This window comes from Balaenoptera physalus (assembly GCF_965194825.1).
Source record: "Balaenoptera physalus genome assembly, chromosome: 2".
Lineage (NCBI taxonomy): Eukaryota > Metazoa > Chordata > Mammalia > Artiodactyla > Balaenopteridae > Balaenoptera > Balaenoptera physalus.
In genome coordinates this window covers 11,217,128-11,241,168 of record NC_138883.1, presented here as the reverse complement: position 1 = coordinate 11,241,168, position 24,041 = coordinate 11,217,128, and the positions used below count along the sequence as shown (strand labels likewise).

Here is a 24,041-nt window from a genome sequence, read left to right as displayed (position 1 = left end):
TGGGTTATAGTTTTCTGTTGAAACATAAAATTTCTCTCTCAATTACCACATTTTGATCAAAGAAAACAAAGTAAGATGATTCTTGTTCATAAAATAAGTCTAGTCTCGTTAAATTTGGCCTGATTATTTGCATAAGTGCAGCAAAAATGGTATTTGACCACATGGGCCTTTAAAAATTTGCTTTGCTGGAAGTTTTTTTAAAGAATCTCAGATTGGACTTTTATTGATTTATTTTTTTTAAGATTTTTTTTGATGTGGACCATTTTTTAAAGACTTTATTGAATTCGTTACAATACTGCTTCTGTTTTATGTTTCGGTTTTTGGCTGTGAGGCATGTGGGATCTTAGCTCCCCAACCAGGGATGAAACCTGCACCCCCTGCATTGGAAGGCAAAGTCTTAACCACTGGACCACCAGGAAGGTCCCTCAAATTGGGCTTTTAAAAGCCTCTCCACGCTAGGAAGCCAATCTGTCATCATACTTATCTGCAGTACCTATAGATTTGGGTGAATTTCTCTTCTTGAGATCCCCAAAATACTCTGTTTCCTGGGCCTGTCAAGAAGTGACTTTTCTTATTTGCCTGTAGGTTGGGAACATCATAAGTCAGGTACCAGGCTGGTTTTTTCCAAGAGGGCTTTATAAGCATTGGTTCCATTATGTCAACCTTAGTTCCTTAAAGCTGTCTGGTCATATTTGATTCTATGCATATCTTTCTCAAATATGACATTTCAGTCAAAGCCTTGATAATATAACCAATTTTTCCAATTATGTCCTGTTACAAGGAGAACAGATTCTTACTGAACTTGTGTAAATAGCTATATTGCCATATAAATAGGAGTATTGTAAGAGTTTCTGAATTCTGGGAGGTTCAGGTAGGGAGAAGAAGAAATGTTTTGCTTTTGTTTACAAAGGTATAATCTACTAAATAGTCATGAGTTATAGATAGCTTAATAGAAATCTTATACCCATAAAACAGAATATTAATGAACCAGCAGTAAAAAACACATAAAAATTATCATCTTCCTTCATCAGTTCATTCAGTCCCATGTAATTAATTATTTGTTCTGCTTGGTCTTGGGTTAGCAGTTTTATGAACGCATTGGCTTCTCCACTAGAGTTCTGGAATCTTTCCTCAGTCCAGTGGTATGGTCTCAAAGTTACTTGAGCGATGCCATCAGAAGTCTGTACCCCAGATTTACCTGTTATAGCTCTTTCCATGGGTCTCAGAGACAGTCCTTTTTGCTGAAGATGAAGCATTCTGGATAGTAGCCGATTGCAAGAGCTTTCAGGAAAACACTGGAATAAAACAATAACTGTCTGTGAATGATAAAATTCTTAAAATGGCTGTATTAAAGATCTGATGAGAGCAACTGGAATTATGATGATAAAATTATGCCATTATTGTATACTATCAGGCAAAATAGCATAAGAATATAATAGTGAACAAAAAAGGCATTGACAGATTTTTAGAAATTACATCTAATTCCTGAAATATTTATGTTAAAAACATTTACCTATACAGATATAAGCTAGGGAAGGTTAAGAATCTCTTCTTATTTGACCATGATTTTCATGCAGTTCAACATATTAAATAGACCTAATTAGTTTAACATCTCTTTTTACTAGGAGAGAACAAATCCTTTGAGGTTTTCCAGAGGCCCTCTCAGAAGTCTCAAAGTCAATTTGAGATCAGGATTTTATTTAGGATTTGATTTTGGTATATGTGCTGCTGAAGCGAGCATAAGGATTTGATTTGGGGAAGCAAAATATCAGAAGTTCTCAAAATGTCAAAAGGTTTGGACACTTAATTAACCAGGATGACAGGTCACTATGAAATAATACTTAGTTATCCATTTAACCAAAATGGCAATACAGATATCAAAAGTAAATATGGGATCTAACATAATTTAAAATTGAGAAGACTCGGTTCTTTTAAATAATTGAGGACATGATGAAGACATGTTCCCCCCCTCCCCACACACAGTTCCTTTACAACTTCATATTTTCATTCAGGTTTTTGTCCTTCACTTTCCTCTTTCTCATCTGGAAAGCCTTCATACAACCTCTAAACCACTATTGATACTTTAGGACAGAATTACAATCTTTTTCCTTGACAAGAACACCCCTCATTCCTTGAATATTTTGCATAAAGAGGTTTTTACTTCATCCTTATTATTTCTAGAAGCTTCATTTATATATTGATTATAATTTTCAACACTTAATAACCTCTATTTTTCAGCGAAGACCAGGAAGTAAACAATTGTGAATTGCTTGTCACATACCAGCATTTTGTAGCATACTAGCAAATTTTATGATTATACCATCTCATAACTTCTAGAGGATATGCTTCTTCATAGTATAATTTCTCAGAGTGGCAAAATGAACACATTTATTAACAGATCCAAACAGCTTTAGCTCTCTGTAAAAATAAGAAGCCAAAAGTAGATAAAATTAAACTTATATTCAGTAGTTAATGTTTTGGTGTTTTATCTTATTTAGAAATGATCTAGATATTCAATGAATATCTGTTATTTAACTCAATATAAATTTAATTTCAGGTTACCAAAAAGATTTTGGAACCTACTTCTAAGAAGACATATTATAACACACAATTACTGTTGAAATAAAGTTTGTCATAATAATAATTTAATTTGATTAAAATGAAATCTATAAATTTTATAATCTTAAACCTCTAGTAAATATAATATTAGCTTATTTGACTAGTAAACCCACGTAGAATAAAAATGTATGCTCATATCATACTCAGTGCTGATAACTCAGAAATGCAGCTGTTTTTATTAAACCAACAATATTAAAATAGTCTTATTTATCAAAGATTTACACAAATTGTTACTGAACTCAGATTTGGCTGCTCACTGCTCAAAAGCCAATACTTGAGAGGCAAGTATTCGTAGAAAGGAAAGTTGCTTTAATTAGAAAAGCCAGCAATCTGGGGAGAAGGTGAACTCATGTCCCAAGACCAAGTCGGAAGATTGTGCTCAGCCATGACAGTTTTTAAAAGGAAAAAGGGGAAAGAATCTCAGTGAATCACTGAGGCAGGAAGTTGGGTTCTGCATCATTCCCCATTGGGGGCAGACCGGCTGACTCTTTCTTCAGATGTTATATTGCCTGCATGATCTGCCTGCAGGACTGCTAAGGGGGCTGCTGGGGGTAGAGAGCTAGTTATTCTTTAACTCCTTAATTCTTCATTCTTGCTTCTTTTAATCTAGGAAAAGAATCAACAAGTTAGGCAAGGCATGGTGTGCACTCAGGAGAGCATAAGTCAGGAGTTAGGTTAAATTGTCTAGTGATCTCGTTCCTATAAGGTTTGAGGGGAACAGAAATAGGCAAACAGGAAAGGGGCAAAAGAGCTGCTTATAAATCCCCACTTTTCAGACATCATTCCATTTCTGTGGGATTAGGGTTGAAGGTCTGTTTTCTGTAACTTCTTCATGCTGACATAGGGCACTGTATTCTCAGAGTGAAAGATGTCGACATGGGTCTGTAGCATTTCTTTGCTGACAATTTTAGTTGCCCACTTATATATATGGGCAGAGCAAGCTACAATTATTTGATGCCCACAAAGATATAGATTATTATGAGCAATAATGTTAATCCCATTCTTTTGAGGCCAGTTCTTAGAAATGTGCTAGCCATAGATTCAGTACTGCTCAAGTAGAGCACCTTATGTCATGGCTACAGTCTGGTCATCATGCAGTCAGCTTTTTCCCTCTGGTGGCAGTTATAGTATCTGTAAAACAGCTCAGAAATGTGCACCAGACACTGAAAGATTCTGTGACTCTCTTGTCCTAATCATTAACTGCTTGAGCCTGGGTTTTGGTGACTCAGGGAGGCCTGGGAGACTTCAGCTTTTCTACAAACAAGAGGCAGGGGACATAGAGGGGCCTTTGTACTTGGGGGTGGGGTGGGGGCTCAAAGTTCTGCTTGGTTTCAAGATCACATGAACTTGAAAAACATTTGGGTTACTTCCTATATTTCTGAGAGTTTTGGGAATATTTAATTTTTTTTTCTTTTAGTTTTATTGATCTTTGCTATTGTTTTCTTTGTTTCTATTTCATTTATTTCTGCTCTGATCTTTATGATTTCTTTCCTTCTGCTAACTTTGGGTTTTGTTTGTTCTTCTTTCTCTAGTTCCTTTAGGTGTAAGGTTAGATTGTTTATTTGAGATTTTTCTTGTTTCTTTAGGTAGGCTTGTATAGCTATAAACTTCCCTCTTAGAACTGCTTTTGCCACATCCCATAGGTTTTGGATCGTCGTGTTTTCATTGTCATTTGTCTCTAGGTATTTTTTGATTTTCCCTTTGATTTCTTCAGTGATCTCTTGGTTATTTAGTAACGTATTGTTTAGCCTCCATGTGTTTGTGTTTTTTACGTTCTTTTTCCTGTAATTCATTTCTAATCTCATAGTGTTGTAGTCAGAAAAGATGCTTGATATGATTTCAATTTTCTTAAATTTACTGTGGTTTGATTTGTGACCCAAGAGGTGATCTATCCTGGAGAATGTTCCGTGCGCACTTGAGTCTGTATGTGTCGCTAGGTCTGAAGTGGGTCTCTTGTAGACAGCATATAGATGGGTTTTGTTTTTGTATCCAGTCAGCAAGCCTGTGTCTTTTGGTTGGAGCATTTAATCCATTCACGTTTAAGGTAATTATCATATGTATGTTCCTATGACCATTTTCTTAATTGTTTTGGGTTTGTTTTTGTAGGTCCTTTTCTTCTCTTGTGTTTCCCACTTAGAGAAGTTCCTTTAGCATTTGTTGTATAGCTGGTTGTGTGGTGCTGAATTCTCTTAGCTTTTGCTTGTCTGTAAAGTTTTTGATTTCTCCATCGAATCTGAATGAGATCCTTGCCAGGTAGAGTAATCTTGGTTGTAGGTTCTTCCCTTTCAACATTTTAAGTATATCATGCCACTCTCTTCTGGCTTGCAGAGTTTCTGCTGAGAAATCAGCTGTTAACCTTATGGGAGTTCCCTTGTATGTTATTTGTCGTTTTTCCCTTGCTGCTTTCAATAATTTTTCTTTGTCTTTAATTTTTGCCAATTTGATTACTATGTGTCTTCTCGTGTTTCTCCTTGGGTTTATCCTGTGTGGGACTCTCTGCGCTTCCTGGACTTGGGTGGCTATTTCCTTTCCCATGTTAGGGAAGTTTTCGACTATAATCTCTTCAAATATTTTCTTGGGTCCTTTCTCTGTCTCTTCTCCTTCTGGGACCCCTATAATGTGAATGTTGTTGCGTTTAATGTTGTCCCAGAGGTCTCTTAGACTGTCTTCATTTCTTTTCATTCTTTTTTCTTTATTCTGTTCCGCAGCAGTGAATTCCACCATTCTGTCTTCCAGGTCACTTATCTGTTCTTCTGCCTCAGTTATTCTGCTATTGATTCCTTCTAGTGTAGTTTTCATTTCAGTTATTGTATTGTTCATCTCTGTTTGTTTGTTCTTTAATTCTTCTAAGTCTTTGTTAAACATTTCTTGCATCTTCTCGATCTTTGCCTCCATTCTTATTCCGAGGTCCTGGATCATCTTCACTATCATTATTCTGAATTCTTTTTCTGGAAGGTTGCCTATCTCCACTTCATTTAGTTGTTTTTCTGGGGTTTTATCTTGTTCCTTCATCTGGTACATAGCCCTCTGCCTTTTCATCTTGTCTGTCTTTCTGTGAATGTGGTTTTTGTTCCACAGGCTGCAGGATTGTAGTTCTTCTTGCTTCTGCTGTCTGCCCTCTGGTGGATGAGGCTGTCTAAGAGGCTTGTGCAAGTTTCCTGATGGGAGGGACTGGAGAAATATTTAATTTTTAAAAGCTCTTATTTTTTTTAAGCTCATTTAGAGTAGAGATCTTTTAATGTGTTTTATAAATTAATTTGGCAAAACCATCCAGAGGAAGAAAATACCACATATACATACCATACAGATATAAACATACAGGCAGACACAAATACAGACCTTATAACAAATACAGACCTAATACAAAACTCACTAGTTTATAGAAGAGCTGGTTTTCATCTTTACCTCACTTTTATTCAAATTGTGTTTCCAGCAGATGGACCAAGTTGTTAGTTAATCTGTTCAATATAGGGGTTAAAGTTTTTAATCAATATTTGTAGGGGGAGACCCTTAAGAGCTTTTTATTTGCCCTGATATATAATCTTATGGAGGCTGTGATTCAGCCTAAGACAGTTGTTTTAGTTGACTAAGAAGTTACTTTTTAAAGGCTGGAGTGTGCTAAGGAAAAAGGCATTGGAGGTTTGTTAAGGGGAGTGTTAATTGATGCTTATCAGGAGGAGAAATAAATTTCTCCTATTTTATGAGAGGAGGCAATAGTACAAATAAAAGCAAGGCACCCCTTAGAGAGCCACATTTAATTCCTTGAACATTTGCATTTTGAAGAGATGATTCTCAGGTCCTTGAGAAGATAGTGCTGGGTGGTAGAAGATTTAAATCTCGAAGAAAGAGAGGAAGGATGCAAGCTTGTAAGATAACAGTCTAAGAGGGTTTTCAAGGGCATATTTGTCTCTTAACAGGTTTTGACTGGGACAAACAATAAATTCTCTTGGCAGCATTGAGCTTTTACAAGCAGGCATTTTGAGGGAGGAAGTTCATGGGAGGTGGACAAAATTATTTGTGTTGAGAGTCTGAAGTTTTTAACAGGTCCAAGGCAAGGCCTTTGTTGAGAAGAAGACTCAAAGGAGGCTGTCCGAGGAGGCTGAGGCCTAAGACAATTGCTATTTAATTGTTTCTTCTTCTGAAGGGCAGGGCAGTCCCTTTTCCAATGTCCTGACTTTTTACAGTATCTGCAAGCATTTTGAGATGAATAGGGGAGGCTTTGGTACTGGTAAGAAAGATGGATGAGCTTTGGGATTCTTCTAGAGCCACAGTTTTGTTTTTGTAAATACTCAATTAGTAAGGCAAGGCCGCTTATTTTTAATTCTTCAAAGAATTAGATGACAGCCTCAATAATAACGTTAAGGAGCTGGCCTGCCCATGCAACCACATTACTTTGAACTAACTTCTTTATGTCAGAAACGAGATTTTCAACTAAAGTAGAAAACAAAAGACTCCTATGATCTGAGATATGTAGATTTAGAGCTATGTGCCTTTGCAATATTTTTTATAAATTGTGTGACAAAGGTTTTAGGATGTATTCCTTTTCTCCAAGTAGATCATTCCATTTTAACCCAATTAAACTTCTGAGGGAAGGCCTTTATAATGGCTCCTACCAGGCTCGAATGTCAACCTCCAACTGGGTCATTCGTAGGAGGGAGGTAGTGGAGGGGGGAGGTGTATGGTGGGTGTGGATTTTAATTTTCTTTCTAAATCAGATTTCTGTTCTTCAGTTTTGTTAAGGGAGTCTTTTAGGCTAACTGTGATCCTTTTTTGGTGTGCTTCTGTCAATCGGATCCTTTCCCATTGGTAAGAGGACATTTATTTAGGGTGAGAACTCTCTAAAATCCTTTTAAACATAAAAACTTTTCCAAATCAAAGGATCCATTGTCTGGTCACTGACAATTTAGTATCTCCATAGGGATACCTGTTCCAAAATGTGACCCAAAACCAATAGGCCTTTATATGGCTTAACCATAAATTAAATAGCCAAAGGGACCTCAGTAATGATACATTCCAGAATCGCAACATTATCAGTGGTAGCTCTTCTGAGTCTGTGTAACTAACAACAACCCCAGAAATATAGTCACTTCCTGAAAATGTCTAGTCAATCATCTAGCGTGTTGGCCAATATGATACCAAATAGATACTTGAACTTTAAATGGAGTTTATTTGTTTTGAATAATGTGGAATTCTAGATATAACAATTAAATATTTAAAATTGGATTCATTTAAAATAAGATAGTTTTTGGGCAATTAATCTATGACCAAGGAGGCAAGAATGTACAATGGGGAAAAGACAGCCTCTTTAATAAATGGTGTTGGGAACACTAGACATGCAAAAGAATCAAACTGGACTACTTTCTCACACAGTGTACAAAAATAAATTTAAAATGGATTAAAGACTTAAATGTAAGACCTGAAACCATAAAATGTCTAGAGGAAAACATAGGCAGTATGCTCTTTGACATCAGTCTTAGCAATATTTTTTAGACATGTCCCCTCAAGCAAGGGAAACAAAAGCAAAAATAAGCAAATGGGACTACATCAAACTAAAAAGCTTTTGCACAGCAAAGGAAATGTTCACAAAAGGAAAAGGCCACGTACTGAATAGGAGGAGCTATTTGTAAATGATATATCTAATAAGGGGTTAATATCCAAAATGTACAAAGTACTCATACAACTCTTATAAAAAAATCCGATTAAAATTGACCAGAGGACCTGAATAGACATTTTTCCAAAGAAGACATACAAATGGCCAATAGGCACATGAAAAGATGCTCAACATCACTAATGATCAGGAAATGCAAATCAAAACCACAATGAGATATCACCTCACACCTGTCAGAATGGCTATTATCAAAAAGACGACAAATAGCAAGTGTTGGTGAGGATGTGGAGAAAAGGGAACCCTCTTGCACTGTTGGTGGGAATGTAAATTGATGCAGCCACTATGGAGAACAGTATGAAGGTTCCTCAAAAAAATTAAAAATAGAACTACCATATGATCCAGCAACTCCACTTGGGTATTTGTCCAAAGAAAACAAAAACACTAATTAGAAAAGATACATGCATCCCTATGTTCATTGCAGCATTATTTATAATAGACAAGATATGGACGCAAATAAGTCAGTTAGAGAAAGACAAATATTGTATGATTTCACGTATATGTGGAATCTAAAAAAACAAAACAAATGAATAAACATAACAAAACAGAAACAGAGTTGTAGATACAAAGAAGAAACAGGTGGTTCCCAGAGGGGAGGAGGGTTAGGGGGAAGAGAGAAATAGGTGAGGGAGATTATGAGGTATAAACTTCCAGTTGCAAAATGAATGAGTCACAGGTACGAAATGTGCAGTGTGGGGAATATAGTCAATAACTATGTAATATCTTTATATGGTGACAGATGATAACTAGACTTATTAGGGTGATCATTTTGAAATATATAGAAATATCAAATCACTATGTCGTGTAACAGGGACTGATATGGTGCTCTAGGTCAATCATACTTCAAAAACGAACAAACAAACTCATAGAAAAAGAGATCAGATTTGTGGTTACCAGAGGTGGGCAGTGGGGGAAAGGGGAATTAGATGAAGGCAGCTAAAAGGTACAAAATTCCAGTTATAAGATAAATAAGTACCAGGGATATAATGTAAAAACATGATAAATACAATGAACACTGCTGTATGTTACATGTGAAAGTTGTTAAGAGAATAAATCCTAAGAGTTCTCATCACAAGGGAAAAATATCTTTCTATTGCTCTAATTTCGTATCTATAGTGACAGATGTTCACCAAACTTATTGTGGTAATCGTTTCATGATGTATGTAAGTCAAATCATTATGGTGTACAGTACACTTTAAACTTATACAATGCCGCATGGCAATTATAACTCAATAAAACTGGAAGGAAAAAATAACGTATTTTCCCACAAATCTTGTGTTATATGGTAAACATCTAGGACCAGTCAACCCTTTGTTACTTTGATACATATAATAGTAATATAGGATCTTTATTTAAAATCAGAATTACAAACAGAACCTCAATTTGTAATTTTAAGTTTTTCTGCATTAGAAAATTAATATACTATCTTATTTAGTAAAAAATATAACTTTTAAAAAAGTCATGGATTCAACCAGCCTTAGAACATTCTTAGGGAAAAAATTGTGGCAGAATATGCAGCATAGGGGAAAAAAGTACTCTCTGTCACTTCGTTTTCCATAATGAAAAATCTTCAATACAAAGTGTACAGTAGTAGAAATCTGTGTTCCTTTGAAACACAGGTATAACTGCACATATTTGCAGTGGGTTTGTCAAACCTTAGAGAAAATGCTCCAATAGCCTGTTCACCCTACTAGGAATAAATCTTTGGAATTTTAATTCATGTGTGATTTGAGAAGTCTGTGGTAGAATAGTTCAAATTCAGTCTGTGATCAATATTTGGACCTATTTGTAACTATGGTTTCTTTTTGGTAACTAAGGGATCCTGGTGGTTTGTAGTTTTTTACAAATCTTACTCAATATACTTGGCCCAGGTTTCAGATGTAATGGATAGTGGTCTTTGTACCCATTTCATTTAGTATTTCCTTGAGTATAAATGTAACAAGTGCACTTTGTTCTTTTCCCCTGTGGCTGTGGAAATGCCATCAGGTTGGTGGATACTGGGATAAGTCCTGTAGCACAGTGACTCAGTTGAAGGAAGGTCTCAACCGAATCCTCTGCCTGATTCCCTACAATGTGATCGGTCAGTCCGTCTGGGAGTGTATCATGCCAGAATGGCTGGAAGCCATCAGAACAGAAGTCCCAGATAATCAGTTAAAAGAATTCAGGGAAGTATTAAGGTGGGTAAGTAGTTTAATGAAGTCACTGTTAATTATGATATTTACCATTTATTGAGCATGTACTGTGTGCCAGGCACTGTGCTAAGCATTTTATATAATCTCATTTACTTTTAAATGATCCTATAGAAAAATTTGAGGGTTCAAAATGAAATAGTTGCTATAAATTGTGCTAAGATGATTTGTAATTGTTCAGAAAGGATTTCATTCTTATGGGATAATAAAAAGATACACCATACTGTTTATTTTCAAATGTAACTATGATTTGGATAAAGTGGGAAAAGTACAAAGGGACAATGTTTTTAGATGCTGGGGAGCAGTTCCCTAGAATGCAATTCCTTCTGTTAAACCTGATACGAGTATGAACCCCAATGTTATTAACAACTGTATGAATTATTTATATCTATTCCAACGACATAAGCTTTTTCAGTAAAATGAAACATGCTAATAGTTCAGAACACAGACTCAACTGTTTGGCTCCCCAAATAAGATATAGATGGAAATGCAACAGTAGACCCTACTATATGCCCACTGGTCATTTACTTCTGTTGCTCTGCTTTTCAGCAAAATGTTTGACATTGAGCTTTGTCCTCTACCTTTTTCAATGGAAGAGATGTTTGGCTTTATTAGTTGTCGGTTCACAGGATACCCTTCCTCTGTGCAGGAACAAGCTTTACTGTGGCTTCATGTAAGTAAATGATACTTTTGATCATTTTGGGCAATAGTTTTTAGCCTATGAACTTTAGCTCCTTGGGTAGAGGGGCAGAGAGTTATTGCAAAGAATCCTTAAACATGTATGTTTGCTCAGGACTATCTGTAGACTAGTAACTCATATGCATAGACAAATAGCTATATTTCAAATATATTAGCTATAGTTGTGGTTAATAAAATACAAATTTGTGCAATACTATTACTGAATTCATAGTAGCTTTTGGTTCTTATATTTTTTCTATCAATAGATACTAAAAGTGTAATAGGTGTCTTGTGGGATTCTGATAAATTTTTTGATATTAAGTAGGTTCTTTACTTGGAAAGGTTGAAAGTTACTGATTTAGGGAGCAGTTCATGCTATTCCCTCAGCCTGGAATGACTTCATTTCCTGTCTCCATATGTGAACTCTAGCTTACTCTTTAAAATTCAGCTCCAAAATTATCTATGAAGTTTCCCCCTATGTCACACCCCTATCTTCCCATTAGAATTCATTATTCCTTCCCCCAGTATTCATATAGGTTCTCTGTGTAAACTCTATTTCTGTTTAATATTATAGTTAACTTTTGTCTCTTTTCCTGATTACAAATGCCTGGAGTGCAGGGTCCAGGTCTTTTTCATTTTTGAATTTATAACTCCCTCATCCTTTCCTCTCAGCATCTGTTATTTAGTGTACATTCTTAAAAATTTATTAAATTGAGTTGAATTCCTGTTATAAAATTTGGACAATTTCAGAAAAGGAGGACAGAGTCAATATTTAGATTAGCTATGGATGCAGATACATTTCTGTATCATGGAAGCATGTGATCCCAAAGGCTTTTCAAGTTCTGTAGATGCCTTTCTGGGTTGTAAACTAAAGAATAATATTTTTCATAACTGACAAGTAATAAAGGGATTTAAAAAAAAAGTAGTAAAGGGATTTAAAAAAAAAAAATCACTTTTGGGACTCAGAATTTTAACTTTTCATCCCCAAGTAGACTTCCATAAGATAATTTCCACTTTAGGAAAGCCCATCCTTCTACAGATGGCTAGATATCGCCTCAGTTATTCAGTTATACACCCTTTAGCTGTGCCATCTGGAGGTGAGCAGACAGGACTGTAAACCTCCAGAACGTAGAGGTTCTCCATAGCTAGAGCAATAACAGCTTATATGTTTTACAGACTGGGCTTTGACACAATTTTGCTTTGAAGACAGAGTGCTGTAGTTGAAGGAGGTTTTAAACCTCTGGTCTAACAATTTGGGGAATAGAGTGAACAATATAGTGATTGGATTGACTCATTTATTAATTAATTATAGAAACATTTATAGAGCTCCTATGTACCAGGCACAGTAATAGGCAGTAGGATAAAAATGGGATAAGAAATGATCCTTTCCTCATACTTCCTTTTTTCAAGGAACTCACAGTTGGGGAGATAGTATCAAATAATCAAATATAATAAAAAGTGATAATTGCTCTAATAAAGGTATGTACAAAGTTTTAAGAAAGCAGAGAAGACAGATGGATTAATTCTGTCTGAAGGAAGGAGGCATCTATTTCTAGAAAATTCATTACAGATAAAGTAACATGATTTTGACAGAAGGGTACCTGAGCTTGCACCAGAGAGCAAGGTCGGATGGGGCAATCAGGTCAGAGTGGGGAAGGACTGGAGGAAGATTGCTCGCAGATTATACTGGTTCAGGAGAAAAGTGATGAACTAAGGCAACAGCAGTGGTATGGAAAGGAGGGGACAGCACCAGGAGATACTTAGAAGTTTTAATAGAAAGAACGTGGCGATTTATCGGGTGTGGGGAGTGGAGGAGCGGGAATGTTCAATGATAGCTTTGAATTTTTTAGTATGAATAATTGAGGATGACTGCAGATAGAATATGTGTGAGGCTAAATGTCCTTATGTTCAATAGGTCACCTTAGGGAAAAATGTTAAATGTAGTTTTTTTGAGTTTTAATGTTTATATTTTGGGGGACATATGCTTTTTTTCCCCAGGTATTATCAGAGTTAGACATCATGGTTCCACTTCAACTATTAATCAGTATGTTTTCTGATGGAGTTAATTCTGTCAAAGAACTGGCAAATCAAAGAAAATCAAGAGTCAGTGAACTGGCAGGGAACCTTGCAGCTCGAAGGGTAATTATTGCCACAATTGTTTTTGTCTTACTTGTTAAGATTTTGAAAACTCTTGTCAATTATAGTGGGGCTTAAAGTCACATCCTCATAAACTGCTCTGAAAATGCTTTCTTCATCCTATCCCACTCACTCTGTTAACCTTTTAAGCACATTAAATAACATAAAACACTGTTCTAAGACATGTTTGGTATAGTCTGTAATCAGTAAGTTATTGAGTTTTCATTTTCCTTTGAGTTTTTCTCCTACACATCTCTGCTAGCTACCTCTCATCCTCGATAAACCAAAAAGAGTAGCTTGAGCTTTTGGGGTACTATTCCAATTTTGTTTTGTTTTGTTTTGTTTTCTGGTGAATAAGAATTCTTTACCAGCTAGTGGGCAGATCACTGCTTCACTTTGGGAATGAGGAGTTTGGATATTTTTGTTTGCTTGCTTTTTGTTTTTCCCTATTGTGTTTTGGGAAAAGATGATCAACTAGGGGTGATTGTGAGTGATGCTGTCACTGTAAACTAACTGAGCCCATTTTATTGACCCCTTTGTACCTTTGAGGATGAGAAAATATCGTCTGGTCTACAGTGTACGAGAACTATTGGACATCTGTGATAATTTTTCTGTGGAGGACCTGATAAAGTTTCTGCTGTTGTTCTGACATTCCCAGACCATGATCAGTTTTGGAGAGGTTGACTCTCATCAACATCTCCAAGGCAGGGACTGTTCTCACCTGTCTCCTTGCCAAGCCTCTCCATAGCATTTTCCCTGCTGTACACTGCAGGCCCCCAGTCATTCTACCTGCTCTCTAGGGATTAGAAAATGAGAATATAACATGATCGTGGGATCATAGTTTGTATTCAGTGCTTTCTTTTTAAAAAATCATTACTTCTTTTCTCATCTGCCTCATAGGAGCCAGCTGCCAAACATTTATATTTTATTTATTTCTTCAGTAACCTTTAATATTACAGTACATTATTAGCACTTTATACTGTGTAACGTGTTCACACTTAATGACATCACAGGATTGTCTGAGGCAGTTGGGAAGAACTCATGATCCTCATTTTACTTAACCTGAGGTTCAGTGAACTGAAGTGATTTGCCGTAGATAACGCTATCATTATCCAGGTATTCTGATTCTTAATGGGGGTACTCTTCTTTTTTATTTTAAATATGGTGTTCAAGGAGATTTCTGATCATTAGAGAGATCTTAAAGAGAAAAAATACGATTTCAGAATGATGTACGGGTATGTCAGTCAGCGTCCTGCTACAGAATTTATCCCAGATGGTTCAAATGAAGAGATTTTAATGGATACTCTGCCTATAGAGTTATGGGAAAGGTTAAGGGGGCGATGGGGTTGGTGAGGCACCCAGAGGCCAGCAGTAGTTCACTAGGAAGCCTTTATACCCCTAGGGCTGAAGGAACAAGGGAAAATGTTCCTGGGCCTTTTGGGAGCTGAACTTATAAGGAAAGGCTGGCTAGAGAAACTATAGAGGATGGAGATACTGCCAAAGATGTAGCATCAAAGGAGGCAGGAGGTGGGAAGAAATAACTCCTACCTCTCGCTTCTCCAGCTTCAGGTCTTCCACTGGTGCCTCTCATTAACTGAACCCAACTGGAAGCCAGCCAGCAAGAGGGCCAGGAGAGACTCAGTCCTTGGCATCCTTGGGCATAGAACAGGGCGGAAAAGGGCAGTGAGGTCCTTTTGGGGGGAAGGGTTGGGTTGGCAAATTGAGAATAAACAGTACAGCAGTCTTGACATATATTGTTTTTTCATGACAGTTTCATACTTATTATACCCAGAGACCATTTTTCTTTAACCAGTCATGTCAATCTGAGATTCTGTGCTAATGATTTAAAAAGTGATCTTGCAATGCTTTACTTCTGTAAGTTATCATTTTTCAGGTTATGGTTTTAAGTAGATGCAGACAGTTTAGTTTAATTGGAAATGTTTGACGGAATGAAAAATATAATGGCAAAGAGAGCTGCCTTCATTCTTCAGGGTACATATGTTTCATTCACCTGACAATTAGAAAGTTTGGATATTTTATTTCTTATTTTTATGTTTTGAGAAGATTCATAGGATTTGGAGGTACTAATGCCATTGGCTAAGGAAGGAAATCAGTGTGACAGCTGGAAATACCTTCCACAGAGTCCGCAAATATTTTGTACAGATATTTGAGCTTCTGTGAGTTCACTTATGTGTGTTAATGTTCTTTTTTCTAGGTGAGTGTTGCCTCTGATCCTGGTCGACGAGTTCAGCACAATATGCTGAGTCCATTTCAGAGTCCTTTTCAGAGTCCATTTCGGAGTCCTATGCGTAGTCCGTTTCGTAGTCCTTTCAAGAATTTTGGACATCAAGGAGGAAGGACTATTGACTTTGATTGTGAAGACGATGAAATGAATCTAAATTGTTTCATCCTCATGTTTGATCTTCTCCTGAAGCAGGTAGCTGAAGCATGAACTTCCTTTAGTTCAGAGGTGAAGAATGAGGGAAGGCATCGTATAGTGATTCTTTCTATGTGTTGGGCATCTTCTCACTTACTGAAATGATGCAGCATCTCTCAAGACATTTCACAAACTTCTATGGGGGTTTCCTAAGGAGTCTGAAAAATACTTGTATGAATAACTGCAATGATGTTGACACATGAGAATGGATATGAATTTTAGAAACACCCTAGCATCATTAGAATTGATTCTGTTGAACAAATTTGGTGAACAAACTGGGTAATACTGTTTTTGGGAAGAGCAAGGTACAACTCTATAGTGATGGGCTGATTTTAATATATTATATAAATTGATTTTTGAAGTTAATTTTAAAAGAAAAGTTTAAAAAAGGCTTTGGTCAGGAGAACATTTCTTCTTAACTTTTTATTTTGAAATAATTTCAGACTTGCAGAAAAGTTGCAAGAATAGTACAAAAAATTCCCAAGTACTTTCCCCCAAATTCTCCAGATGTCAACATTTACCACATGTATTTCTCCTCTCTCTCTCTTAATCTGTATGTGTATGTATGAATTATAGAATTTTTTAATGAACCATTTGAAAGTAAATTGCAAACAGGATGTCTCTTTATCCTTAAATACTTCAGAGTGTATTTTCTAAAAAAATGACATACTTTTACATAACCAAGTGCAGTTATCAAAATCAGGAAATTAATATTGTTATAATATTATTATCTATTATAAAACTTACAGAAATTATTCATTTTAAAAATTGATATAATAATCATACCGTATTTATAGCAAAAGTAAAAAGTTATTTTTGACTGAGGACACAATCCAGCATCACTCATTACAACGATTTGTCCTCACTCATTAGTTCTTTAATCTTTGTTTATCTTTCATATTCTTGACATTTCTGAAGAGTACAGTCCAGTTACTTTATAGAATATTTCTCAATTTGAGTTTGTCTGATGTTTCCTTATGAATCAGTTTGAGTTAAGCATTTTTGTCAGTCATACCACAGATGTGATGTTATGTTGTTTTCAGTGCATGATATCAGGGAGCACATGACATGATAATGTCCCATTACTGGTGGTAATAACTTGGTTAAGGTGATTTCTGCCAGATTTCTCTACTACAAAGCCACTATTTTCCCCTTTGTAATTAATAACTAAGTAGGGAGCTACTTTAAGACAGATTTCCTGTTTTTCATCAGACTTTCTTTCACCTTCTAGTTTTAGTATCCATGGATGATTCATGCCTGAATCAATTTTTACTCTATTGGTTACCAAATGATAATTTTCTAATTCCATCATTTCTTTTAATTTATTAGCTGGCATTCTACTGAAGGAACAGGTTCCCTGCCTCTCCCATTTATATATTTATTTGTTTAATCTACTTATACCCGAATGTAGTCATGGATTCTTTTGTTCAGTGGGCTAAAATCTGTTACTATGATTATTTATTTTGAGGCTCATTTCATCCCACATTTGGCTAATGAGAGTCCCTTCAAGCTGGCTTCTGTGTTCTTTTGAAATATTCCCATCATTCTTCGAACACTTCCTTAATGTCTCACATGACAGAATGTTCCAGGCTCATTTTATATTTTCCTAGCCCCAACCCTGGAATCAGCCATTTCTCCAAGGAGTCCTGGTTCCTTTAGTGGATAATGGTATTTAGAAACCAAGATCTGGACACTAGGTGAGGAACAGCATTTTTTAAATGTGTAAAATCTCACAAATTGATGGCTTTAAAAAAGAACTCTCTTTTAAATGTCCTACATGACTTAAAAAATAATTCCTATTACTTTGTATTGTGTTTATATTCTTTTTAGAAGAGTCCATGGAAAGTAATGTATGCTCATGGTCTGTAAGCCTTATCATCTTTAAATAATTTATATTGTCATCAGTTAGTGAAAATTGTCTCCAGTTAGTGTGCCAGTGGAATATTGGACAAACAGACCAAACTCCTTCTTCTTCTTCTTCTTTTTTTTTTTTTTTGGCCTTTTTTGGGTATCTTTCAGATGGAGTTACAAGACGATGGGATCACGATGGGCTTAGAGCACAGCTTATCAAAGGACATTATTTCCATTATAAACAATGTCTTCCAAGCCCCCTGGGGGGGCTCCCACACCTGCCAGAAGGAAGAAAAAGCAATTGAGTGTAACTTATGTCAGTCTAGTATTCTCTGCTATCAACTTGCTTGTGAGCTCCTGGAGAGACTGGCTCCCAAAGAAGAAAGCCGGCTGGTGGTAAGCAGTTGAAGACATGAGACGATGCATGTCTAATGGTAATAAAGACTGCAGTAGATGGTGTAATGCGGTCTTCCTCCAGTATTATCTTATGCTCCATGCTGGGTTATATGTGAGATTGCGTTAAAGGAAAGTTTCCCTGTTCCTTCCGCTAACTCAGGCTCCTGGAAAGAGACACGAGATGGAGCTACATTACACAGAATTCTTGAGTTAGAATTCTTGAGTCATGAGTTAGGGTTGTAGTATATCCGCTCATACAATTTTCATAAATACAAGGCATTACTGGTATTCTTGAAATAACTTTTATCACAAAGTTATGTTACAAAGTTTAGATAACAATGAATACTGCAAAATATAGACATCAAATATTGAGTAAGTAGATTGGATATGGACACTGAAAATTCCTTGGTCACCTCAGTGTGTAAAACCCATTGACTTGATCAACAACCAATAAAGCTTTCATTTCATTTTCTGCTTTTTAAGAAAATTGTTTAAATAGGGAACAGCTAATATATGCCATGAATTATCTACTCCATATATTAGTTATTCCCTGTTTAGCCTATTTTCCGTCTAAGATACACACATCACCAAAATACCCACATAGCATCATAGGTAGATGAACCTGAATCATTTGAGCCAGTGTTCGCCATCTTCTCTTTTTCTTCCCCTAGTGTTTGTCTAGGTAGAAAGCGACTCTTTAAAAAATTTTTTGGGGGATGTATAGTATATATGCAGTAAAGTGTTTCTTCAGTTTTTAAATACCTTTCAGCCCACGTAACTCATTAGTCCTACCTGCCACAACATAATGTTCCTGTAGTACGGTCTTTTAACACCGTCATTGGGTATATAGTCTAAAGCAGTCACAGTAATAGATGGTTCTAAAACAGTCACAGTAATAGATGGTTCGAAAACATCGTCTAGCTTAGAGCCTAATCAGGAAGATGTTTACGTAAATGAAAAACCTAAGATGCTCATGATGAGCATAGTGAGGAAGAGATGAACAAGATAGCTATGGGAGGACAGAGAGAGAATGAATCTAGGTTAGAGGTGATGGGGATCGGCAAGGTCTTCCTGGAGGAGATGTCTGCTGAGCGCATATTTGAACGAGGAGTGGGGTTAATGAAATGAAGGTGATAGGAGAGAAGGACTGTTGAGACCCAGAAAACTCTGTTTAAATGATACAGAGGAAAGGGGGTGATGATACACTCAGGAAACTACAAGTAGTTCATCGTTGCTAGAGCAGTGAGGAGGATGGCAAAGGAGTAAAAGGTAGACCTGATGCTATAAAATCATCAGTTTTATAGTCACATTTATTAAGGGCTCTGTCTGCCAAGCTAAGAGGTAAGGATTTTGTCTTGGCGACAATGGGGGAATCCTGAAGAATTTTAATCAGGGTGGTGATATAATTTGATGAATTTGAGAAATTCTGCCAGTGGAGGAGAGAGATTAGAGGATTTGGAGGCCAGGGACAGGCATCTAGTCAGAAGGTAATACTGTCACTCAGGGGAGAAACAGGGGAGCCTGAACTAAAGCAGTGATGGTGGTGATGAAGAGAAGGTGTGGACCTGATGGATTTTTAGGAAAGAGAATCAACAGCACTTGGTGTTTAGTTAGCGTTTAGCGATGGAAAAGTTGAGGACAAATCCATGTTTTCTGGCTTGGGAGCTGATGATGTTGCCATTTACAGAAAATTACACGTGAGTTACTGGGTGCACGCTGAAGAAAACTGGGTGTAGGCAGCAGGAAACTTTTTGCCATATCGAATTTTATGAAACTCAGTTTATAATTTGATTTAGTGTCTTGTTCATGGGTGACCAAGGAACAAGGCCAGCCTCAGCAAAACTGCGAAGTTGGCAAAGATACTCTTCAGAACCCTCCCAGACACCGTTTTAGCACTGGTTTCTTTCTTCTTGGTGTCCTTCATGTATCCCAACAATCTTTACCTCCTTCTTGCTTTCAGCTGGCTATCAAGTAATTCTTCAAATTACTGGTTAAAGTTATTACTGGTTAAAGTGTTAGCTAAAGAGGATATTTTAAAATTTTATTTATTTAAAAATTTTTTTAATTTAATTTTTATTTTATATTGGAGTATAGTTGATTTACAATGCTGTGTTAGTTTCAGGTGTACAGCAAAGTGATTCAGTTATACATATACATATATCCATTCTTTTTCAGATTTTTGTCCCATATAGGTTATTACAGATCATTGAGTACAGTTCCCTGTGCTATACAGTAGGTCCTTGTTGATTATCTATTTTATATATAGTACTGTGTATATGTTAATTCCAAACTCCTAATTTATCCCTCCCCCAACCTTTCCCCTAAAAGAGGATGATTTTAAAAGAGGACATTTGAAGGTGGGAGTTGAAAGAGAGAATAAAACTGGAATAGGAGGATAACTAGAGATGGATATTTTAAACGGTAGCTATTCCTAGTACATTCTCTCTCTCTCTTTAAATCTTCTTTTTCACCCATTTTCCAGCTTGTTATATATCTATATATAGACATACAGATATAGTGTTAAGTATATTCACATTGTTGTGCAACCAATCTTTTTGTCTTGCAAAATGGAAACTCTATACCCATCAAACAATAATGCCCATTTCTCCCTCCCCTTAACGCCTGGAGACCACCATTTTACTTTCTGTTTCTATGAGTTTGACTCCTGTAGATACCTCACATAAGTGCAATAAACCAATATTTGTCCTTTTTTAACTAAAAATAGAATTACCATACGACCTAGCAATCCTACTACTGGGCATATACCCTGAGAAAACCATAATTCAAAAAGAGTCACGTACCACAATGTTCATTGCAGCTCTATTTACAATAGCCAGGACATGAAAGCAACCTAAGTGTCCATCGACAGATGAATGGATAAAGAAGATGTGGCACATGTATACAATGGAATATTACTCAGCCATAAAAAGAAATGAAATTGAGTTATTTGTAGTGAGGTGGATGGACCTAGAGACTGTCATACAGAGTGAAGTAAGACAGGAAGAGAAAAACAAATACCGTATGCTAACACATATATATGGAATCTAAAAAAAAAAAGAAAAAAATGGTTCTGAAGAACCTAACGGCAGGTCAGGAATAAAAATGCAGACGTAGAGAATGGACTTGAGGACGTGGGGAGGGGGAAGGGAAAGCTGGGACAAAGTGAGAGAGTGGCATGGACATATATACACTACCAAATGTAAAATCATAGCTAGTGGGAAGCAGCCACATAGCACAGGGAGATCAGCTCGGTGCTGTGTGTCCACCTAGAGGGGTGGGATAGAGAGGGTGGGAGAGAGATGCAAGAGGGAGGGGATATGGGGATATACATATGCATATAGCCGATTCACTTTGTTATACAGCAGAAACTAACACAACACTGTAAAGCAGTTATACTCCAATAAAGATGTTAAAAAAGAAAATTTGTCCTTTTTTGACTGGCTTATTTCACTTAGCATAATGTCCTCAAAGTCCATTCATGTGCAGCATGTGTCAGAATTTCCTTCCTTTTCAAGGGTGAATAATATGCCGTTGTATGCATTTTGTCTATCTGTTCATCTGTTGATGGACACCTGGGTTGCCATACCTTGCTCTCTTTAACTCACATATTATAGACATTTCTTGCTCCTAAAAATCTGACTTCCCCCAGCAACCAGTATTTGTATCTGAATATATTGGTGTGAACCCCTTATTATTCTCTGCTAATTAAGTGCTGTGATTAAACAAAATGAGCATGGATTGGAATCACCTGGCAAGTGGGACATGCTCACAGGAATTACAGCAGAGATGAGAAAGCAGGCCTAGGAAGATTTAACGATGTTTTTGAGATTTTTTCCATATTTATTTTAAGGGAATGAAAATATTTCAGAAAACAGCTGATCCAAATTTCCTTTAACCATTATGGCAATAAACTCAAGTCTCTATGGAGGCACATGCGTTTGCCCTCTGGGGCTCAGCACAGGGCCTGGGCCACAGCAGGCGCTCACCCATCTTTGTTGAACTAAGTGGAACCGTTCTTTACATCCCCAAAGGGCTGCTCACCTGGCTGCTTGTCATATTTGTTTCAGGAGCCCACAGACAGCCTTGAGGATAGCCTCCTTTCTTCCAGACCAGAGTTTATTATAGGCCCGGAAGGTGAGGAGGAGGAGAATCCAGCAACTAAGCATGAGGAGAACCCAGGCAATCGCACCGAGCCCATGGAACATGCTGGTAGGTGAACTCTGGCTGATGCGGAGAGAGGTGTGCACATCCCAGTTTGCACAGGCCTAACACTCAGAACCCGGATGTCTTAGATCACCATCGGCTTGGGCAAGCTCAGACTCGGGTGCCTCAGTACAGACTTGTGCACATGAACCATTTCTCTCAAGATTATGAAGTGAACAGGTCCAGGATGTGCTTGTCATAGAAGAGAGGTCACTGAGCATATTTCTGGCAGCAGGAGCATGCTATCGATAAAAACCTACCCTGTCCGTGAAAGCATCACCGCTACATATAGTGAATCACGTTCTCTGTGGAGAAGTAGCTGTGAACCAAGGCTGAAGGGCCCAAGTGGAGGGTGCCAACACTCTTGATAGCCACTCAGGGCATTTGGCCAAAGCACAGTGTTTTTGGATAGAGGTGACCAAAGTTGAGCTCGTGCAGCTTCTGAGCCCCAGGGGCATGGCTGTGACCCTGGATGGGCTCACCGTGAATAGCTGTACAAGTCGTACTCTAAGGCTAGTTGGCTCTGCTGAGAGCTGGGAAGAGAGATGACCTCTTTCTACTTTGCTTAGAGGCTCTATGTAGGCGTATTGGGACCAGCAAATGGCAGGCGGGCCTGGAATCATCTCCAGCTCCTCAAGCTCTGAAGGAGTTTCAGGAATTTAGGATGGGAATCCACGTGCCTCTGAGAAAGCCTGGTTTCTGGATCTGCACTGTGACACTCTCGGAATTTGTATCTTCTTGCTTCCACTATCGTGAATTGTTAGAATACCTGGTCCCTGGGAAGCCTACTCCCCAGAACCAAAGTTTGAGAAGCTTTCCCTCATTTCTTCAGTGAACAGCAAACATTATTAAGTGACTGTTTTGTGGGGCTCGTTGCAAGTCATGGGGTGTCTTATCAGACCAAGGTAACTACATCATTAGTACAAAATGCTTGGTTGAAACTAACTGCTTCAGCGTGATTGTGTAAATAGTTGAGGATGTATAGGTTGCCTCACACTATTTAGAACCATTGAAACTTAGATGAGGGAACGCCTGAGATAACCTACTTCATTGGTATTCAGTGTGTACTTGGAGTTGTAAATCTCTGTGTTGTTTCCTTTTGACTTTCCTTAATTGGGGTGGCAATTGGTGAGAACATGTGGGCAAATGATAAAGACCCAGGCTCCCCTCCCTGCTTCAACTAGAGTGTTCTGACTTGCGCTATTTCCTATGTTGGAGTTCTAAGTAAGATTCTCTTTCAACAAAGGATTTCATAGCAAAGAATTTGAAACCTGCTGATCTAGGTCAGCCTTCTCACTTTGCAGATGAGGAAAGTACATCCAAGGTGGGTTAAGCAACTTGCCCATGGTCGTATAGCACAAGTTATTCATTCCTGGTTTATGCTTTATGCTTAACATGATTTCAAAACTGTAATAGAGCATCAGGATCATCTGAGGAGTTGCAACACAGAATGAAATGACCTCCACCTGCTCATCCCTGATTCTGGGCATATTTGGGGGTGGGGGACTGGGAATTGGAAACCCAAATATTGTACAACTAGTTAGTGGCAGGGTTGAGACTAGATCCCAGGGCCATGTTTCTATCAGGCATTGATGCCTAAGGGAAGCAACGATTTCACTTACGATCCAATAACCTGTACTCTTTAGATGTAAATATATATATATTTTTTTTTGTAAGTTTTTTTTCTGGTCTTATGGGTTTGGTTTTTAAATTTTATTTATTTATTTATTTATTTATTTTTGGCTGTGTTGGGTCTTTGTTTCTGTGCGAGGGCTTTCTCTAGTTGCGGTAAGTGGGGGCCACTCTTCATCGCGGTGCGTGGGCCTCTCACTATCGCGGCCTCTCGTTGCGGAGCACAGGCTCCAGA

General features: G+C 37.4%; 1 protein-coding gene and 1 long non-coding RNA gene across 9 annotated transcripts in view; one reads left to right on the top strand and one right to left on the bottom strand.

The window, feature by feature from the left end:
• UNC79 (unc-79 homolog, NALCN channel complex subunit) overlaps positions 1 to 24,041 on the top strand; it is a 261,771-nt gene that overhangs the window by 117,636 nt on the left and 120,094 nt on the right. For all 8 annotated transcript variants that reach the window (XM_082451152.1, XM_082451149.1, XM_082451150.1 and 5 more), the window contains exons 15-20: positions 10,271 to 10,461; positions 11,023 to 11,146; positions 13,150 to 13,290; positions 15,503 to 15,724; positions 17,744 to 17,971; positions 22,039 to 22,180. In XM_082451152.1, the coding sequence (XP_082307278.1) occupies positions 10,271 to 10,461; positions 11,023 to 11,146; positions 13,150 to 13,290; positions 15,503 to 15,724; positions 17,744 to 17,971; positions 22,039 to 22,180 (1,048 nt within the window). The remainder of the gene's footprint in view (positions 1 to 10,270; positions 10,462 to 11,022; positions 11,147 to 13,149; positions 13,291 to 15,502; positions 15,725 to 17,743; positions 17,972 to 22,038; positions 22,181 to 24,041) is intronic.
• On the bottom strand, positions 219 to 8,734 carry LOC309655799. Its single transcript, XR_014261004.1, has 2 exons — positions 2,282 to 8,734; positions 219 to 1,295 (listed from the first exon to the last, which is right to left on the bottom strand). It is a non-coding gene; the product is annotated as an uncharacterized lncRNA (long non-coding RNA).